Here is a 6,000-nt window from a genome sequence, read left to right as displayed (position 1 = left end):
TTAAAAAATGAGGTAGGTTACGTTACAAAATCTGATGGCTCAATGTCATATACAACCCTCAAAACTTACAAGTTACAATTTCTAATTTGCCTACTAGGTTAGCCACAGAATTACACATGACAACATGAGAAATAAGTAATAATACATGGAAATTGAAAAAAAAAACAAAACAGGGAAAGGACTTCATAAAATAAGCAACAAGATAAATTTGCAAATAGAAGTACGGCTAAGTCAAGTGCCCGACTGAGAGGAAGATCGGGAGTGTCTAAAAGGGTCAACATAGAAAGCAAGTTGAACGTTCTGAATTTTGTGGGAATGTATCTAGATATGAAATAGTACGGCTAACCAATTCATGCTCATTGATCACTTTATCTGTTGAGTTGTGGAGCTTTAGAAGCCCCGTGCTCTACGGATGAATCATGTTGAACTGAAACCGGGATAGCTGCTGCGGGATGGTGGATATAACGGGTCCATATCTCTGTGTATGATCAACAATGAGGAATACAAATCAAGACATACTATCACAAAGTTGTAGGAAAGTAATTCTTTCACTGAGAAAATAGAGGAAACAAGAAAGTGTAAATGAAGTCGCTAAATCTTTCACACCTGAACATTGTCATATAGTTCAAACAACGGAACGGCCAGAAGTTTCAAATTCTTCGGCACAGCAAAATACTCTCGTTCAGACAAATGAACAAGGAAGAGCTTCTTGCACTCCTGCATCAGAAAATATCGGCAATCAGGAGTATAATTCCATGGCAAATGAATGATGGGTGTTCTACCGGGTGTCATGTGTTATTTTACCTTAGGCTTCGTTATATGCGGAGGGCAGTAAGGATACATGATTGTTTCAAAGTTCGGTCTCCACCAAATCGCCACGCACTCACCAACCTGCATGAAATTTTGAGTTTTCTCTTAAAATAAAGAGCTGATATGTGAATATAGACATGATGCAGGTAGTCATTGGCTTGTTTCTTATAGTAAAGACATGCTGAGTCAGGTTACACAAGACAAATCCCATATAAATACTAAAAAGACATGCAGAATCAGGTTACCACAATGTTGCATGGATTTCAAACATCAGGTGCCTATGCATAAAAAGACTTTTAACTATGACACTATTCTGAAAACAGGCTCCACAGGACTTTTCGACCTTAAATTGACAAGTGTATTTTACCTGCCAATCCGGCTGTAGAGAAGGTGAATTAGCAGCAAGTTTGCTAGAGAGCTTCCGCTTCAAACCGTCAATTTCTGTAGAGTTGAACCGTGAAGAAAAAGGGGAAAAAGTAAGATCCACATGAATTTAAACTATTACATTCTAATTATAAGTCTTCTATGGCACCTTATCATTATGTGTTAATTTGTTTATTGGAATTGACAGCAACAAAAGTTTATAGCAGATAACAAAATTAAACATACTAGTACTCAAGTCAATACCATACCATTCTCTCCTGGCTTCAATCTACCACCTGGAAGCTTACAAAATGTATTTCCGATTTGCAAAAGAAGAATATGGGGATGATTATGCTCTTGGACCTGGAAGTTTATACATTTATCAGCAAGTTAAAAAGATTGACAAATTTGTGAGTGTATATGGATTGGGTACAACAACAGTCAATAACATTGATTTTGTGACATTTATTAAACCCTTCAAGCAGTGTAGAAATAAAAGAAATCTAGCATCTTAGATGAATGAACTCCAATTCTACTAACATAATCCTCCAATAATGCAGTGTGAATGGAAATTCATTAAATATGTAGGTCTGGTCAACTTTCCTCTAGCATATACAATAACAAGATGATAGCCCACCTTGGGCTCAATTTTGTAGTTACCTAAGCAAATTGGCTAAAGCATTCATCAAGAGGGACTCGTGAATAATCATAATGGCCAATCAATAGGAGTTTGACACTTTGGCTCCATGATGAAAATTCATTCAGGCATATGCTTAAAAATTGATGTAAATATGATATACTTAAAATCAAATGCAGTTGAAGTCTTGAAGAAGAGTGAAAACATTCTAGTGCCAGTTGAAGTAGATAAATCATAAATCCGTAAAGATCTTACAAACTAATTATACATTACCAACATTTTTCAATACTGACAGCAATAGTAAACATAATTGTAGATTTAAGAAACAAAAGTGCTTGCTTGAACATACACAGTTATGTCAAAAGTTCATAAATCTGTAACCTTATTTGCGGATTAAGAATGGAACAATATCCACTTTGCATTGGTAACAATTTTCTAACCCTCTGTTATCTAACTATTGAAAAAATGACAAAAATCTTGCTATCGAGCACATTAAATTTCATTAATTATGAATAAAATTGCTCAATGTAGGAGAAACAGAAAAACGCATACCAACAAAATACCCTCGACGCTAGTCCTCATACCTTCCTTCATGTAGCTGCAAAACAACAATCAAACGAAAAATCAATTGAAATCATGCCGAATTTCTAGGTCACGCAGTAAAACCCTAAATCGAATCACTGAAATCTGATCTAGAGTTTTACTCAAACCGCAATCATGATAATAAATCAGAAGGAAAAAGAGACGAACTTGACTTTCATACGAGCAAGGCGATCGGCGACGGAGGTGTCTTTCTCCATCTTGGGCTCTTTGGTGCCGAAAGTGTAGCTGGAAAGAGGATACGTATTTACCACCGGCGAAGTCACCATTCCCCCCACTTTCTCCGATCACTTGATTATTTTGTTTGCGGGTTTGCGGCAATGGATTTCTTCTACTATGAGCAGAATTTGCAGAGGGAATGCGCAAAATTTGAGGGCGTAATAAAGCTTATTGAGAAAGTAGCGAAATACACTACTAATTTATGTTACCAAATTTTAACCTTGGTTGAATCGAATTGTTGTAAAAATTAAAGATCATAAATTTTGGTATATTATGAAATTTGTTTAAATTTTTATCTCATTTTATTATCTGAATTTATTCATAATCATCCCAGTATAATTAGCTAATGCCTATACTATACTATCTCATTAAATTATTTTATCAAAGTTTGAGTACATGTGCCACAAGAATTCTAATTTGTATGAGGTGGAGTATTTTTAATGAATGCAGAGTATTTTTCTTTTTCTTGCTAATTATTTAACACTTCGAAATAACATAGTTGGTCCAAGAATTTTGCACGGGTGTAATACTAGTTAAACTAAAATCTAAGACAGGCCAAATCTGTTTGCATCTGAAACTTGAGATTTTCTTGGTATCACGAAATGACAAATCCAGTAATTTCTTATTACATGCCATACGGTTTGATAGGCTCGTTCGAGAAACATAAAAGGTTTCAGAACGAACGAGGGGAAGACCACAAAGTATTCCTTAAGAAAGCATTACAATGAACTAATAGTCCTTGTTGCCGAAATTTTTGCACCACATCTGGGAGGGAATCGGGCGGACAGGGGTATGCGGGCGTTGCTGCAACAAATCAAGGCACAAGAAATCACTTCAAAATAACAATACATAAGCTGCTGCAGGTTAAAACCAGCCATCTAGAGCAGGAAATTATAGACTTGAAATATAGTACTATCAATCAAGTAACCGACGAGAGTTAAAAAACTTAAGGTAACAACTGGGAAAAAATCTAGTATAACTTTCCAGTAAAGTGTATAACAACAAATACTAATTCCACCTTTATAGTAATGTTAAATTGGGTGTTTGAAGTTTGAACATAAGGATATATCTATAACAGAGAAATAATCTAAAAGTTGGACTATGGTCATTAGTATTGCAGAAAGACAAACACGTTTGTCAGCTAGGGTAAAGAACGTGTTCACGGGGTTATTAACCGAACGTTAAATAAGTTTCTGGAATTTTAAAACCTGAGCCAACATCAACAAAGATTATTTTCTACAAGCCTAACTATTTAGTGATGTTTAGTGTGTGAGAGAAGTAAAACTTGTAGGCACTTCTAATCCTAATTCCATAATAGTCAACACAATTTGTGAAAGTTAAAGCTCTCCTAAAATATTTTAAAATCAAATCATATTATAAAAATATTCAATACCGTGGAGATCCACAAGGTCAATTCTCCACAAATTTGAAGAGTATTATATGAACTCATGATGGTAACTACAAGTTAAAGCATACAGATAATCGCCATGAGATGCTACTTTGTTGGAAGCCTTCCAATTCCACAAAGATGTTGTTTTCAAAAGAAAACACAAAGTTCAACTATACTCAGAAGACGCTTCCATCTAGATAACTGCCAACCAAATCTCGGATGGTAATTATTATGGCATCCAGTCTAAGTTGAGATTCCATTCTTGACCCTACATCCTTGTAAGAATATATACAAGACAACACACAACACACAACACGCAAACAAAAGGTAAGCGTCTTACTGCAATCCAAAATCCTCTTGCACATAAAAGCTTAAAGATTAGCAAGATGAGTATCATCAGTTCATCACTTAGTCACGAACATACTACTTCATTGTAGCACTACAAGAAACATTGTATGAGTATTTCAAAAGATGCATAGCCTAATCAAATAGGATACACAAGTCAATAAGGAGAGTTTAGCACATAACCACACTTTATGATGATCCATTGTCAGCGGATAGTATTTATAACGGCATTCAGTCTAGTAGAGATTTCAATCTTCACCCTAGATCCTAGAATCCTACATCCTTGTAAAAATACATACTCCAAGATAATACACAACACGCAAACAAAAGAAAAACATCTTACTAAAGTCAAAAATCCTCTTGCACTTAAAAGCTTAAAGATTAGCAAGATGAGTATTATCACCAAGTCATTAGCAGACCACTATATCGTAGGACTACGAGACACATTCTCTAACATATTGCATGGTGATTTTTAAAGATGTGTAGCTTAATCAAGTCAATAAGGAGAGTTTAGCTTACAACCACACTTTATGAACATTTTCGTTTCCCCTTTCATGAAGGGTGCTAAGTAATGATGTTGTCAGCGATTCAATCCCCAGTCAGCTGAACAACATAAAAAAATGGATAACTGAACTAGCCAAAGCTCACAGCAGATAATCCCCAAATCATAAATCCCTAAATACTAAAAGCGATCAGAACTCAGCATCACCAGACTACACAGCTATTCCCGTACATCTAATCCTCTATATTTGGGATCCACATATCGTGACAAAGTAAAAGAAATCCCAATCGATACGTTCGATTTGATAAAGACCACAACAATCAACAAATTAAGCAAGCGAAATCAAAGTCCAAAGATAAAGTCGTCTGGAATTGAAGGTGTGTACCTCTAGTTGGGCGGATTTGATGGCGATGGGGATACAGATGAGGAAGATGCCGGCCATGGCGAAGGCGGTGTTGCGCTTCCAGTGCTTGGGGCGGCAATTGGCCCCGCCAGTCATGCTCCACACTTTCGCCCTGAAATCTCCGCCGTGTGCCGCATCTGCGTGGTGGTGGTGGTCTCCGCCGGCGGCCATTTCGCCGTAAAAAAAGCTTTTTGGGTGATTGGAGAGTGAAATTTCAAGGCTTTCTGGTTTCTGCGTTTCCACCTGAAATCTGGGATTTTGCTTCAGTAATGCTATATGGGCTTTATACAAACACAACCCATAATGGCCTTATAATCTTATGTAATGACACACATCTATTGTTCATTCAATTAATTACTCTATTTCTCTCTAATTAATCGGGTCAGATATTCTTTTTAGTACCATATACTTATAAAAAGAATATTAATTTTGCCAAAAAAATAATTCACTTAGTATTCAAGATTTTTACTTAGTCATGGTTAGGCATTTGCATAAAGAAGACAACTTTGCAGTACATTTTTATCACATTTTGCTTGTAGCTTTTCTAAAAGAATTTATGTTTTAGAGGCTCCGCCTTTGGAATTATATAATTGTTTGATCCATGATAACATAAGTGTTTCTTGCATTAATTAATTACGTTAGTTTTAGACTTTAATAATTCTTTTTTTTTAAATAGAATGCAACTCTATTAACTTTGAACAAATAATACATTTAAATAAACATAGCCATAA

At 35.6% G+C, this 6,000-nt stretch overlaps 2 protein-coding genes across 2 annotated transcripts; both read right to left on the bottom strand.

Moving 5' to 3' along the window:
- Positions 1-2,802, bottom strand: LOC125211626 (pre-mRNA cleavage factor Im 25 kDa subunit 2-like). Its single transcript, XM_048111502.2, has 7 exons — positions 2,561-2,802; positions 2,363-2,408; positions 1,443-1,536; positions 1,178-1,251; positions 805-891; positions 607-717; positions 1-478 (listed from the first exon to the last, which is right to left on the bottom strand). Exons 1-7 carry the CDS (start codon positions 2,677-2,679, stop codon positions 407-409), a joined length of 603 nt encoding a protein of 200 aa, XP_047967459.1. The 5' UTR covers positions 2,680-2,802; the 3' UTR covers positions 1-406.
- Positions 2,803-3,193: 391 nt separating this feature from the next.
- LOC125211701 (uncharacterized) lies at positions 3,194-5,560 on the bottom strand. Its single transcript, XM_048111607.2, has 2 exons — positions 5,252-5,560; positions 3,194-3,433 (listed from the first exon to the last, which is right to left on the bottom strand). The coding sequence occupies exons 1-2, from the start codon at positions 5,438-5,440 to the stop codon at positions 3,359-3,361; spliced, it is 264 nt and encodes an 87-aa protein (XP_047967564.1). The 5' UTR covers positions 5,441-5,560; the 3' UTR covers positions 3,194-3,358.
- Between the last annotated feature and the right edge of the window lie 440 nt (positions 5,561-6,000).

This window comes from Salvia hispanica, chromosome 3 (assembly GCF_029641045.1).
Source record: "Salvia hispanica isolate PSC_SH4W2 chromosome 3, Shi_PSC_v1, whole genome shotgun sequence".
NCBI lineage: Eukaryota > Viridiplantae > Streptophyta > Magnoliopsida > Lamiales > Lamiaceae > Salvia > Salvia hispanica.
The sequence above is the reverse complement of the archived record's forward strand: the minus strand, read 5'-3'. Positions and strand labels throughout refer to the sequence as shown.

What these genes read in the sequence shown, in the direction of transcription:
- LOC125211626 (XM_048111502.2), bottom strand. Translation starts at nt 2,679, where the DNA reads ATGGTGACTTCGCCGGTGGTAAATACGTATCCTCTTTCCAGCTACACT. An exon ending in GCGTCGAGGGTATTTTGTTG is followed by an intron (nt 1,537 to 2,362) that starts GTATGCGTTTTT and finishes ATAAACTTCCAG; the next exon opens with GTCCAAGAGCATAATCATCC. An exon ending in AACTATATGACAATGTTCAG is followed by an intron (nt 479 to 606) that starts GTGTGAAAGATT and finishes GATCATACACAG; the next exon opens with AGATATGGACCCGTTATATC.
- LOC125211701 (XM_048111607.2), bottom strand. Translation starts at nt 5,440, where the DNA reads ATGGCCGCCGGCGGAGACCACCACCACCACGCAGATGCGGCACACGGC. An exon ending in TCAAATCCGCCCAACTAGAG is followed by an intron (nt 3,434 to 5,251) that starts GTACACACCTTC and finishes GATTTGTTGCAG; the next exon opens with CAACGCCCGCATACCCCTGT.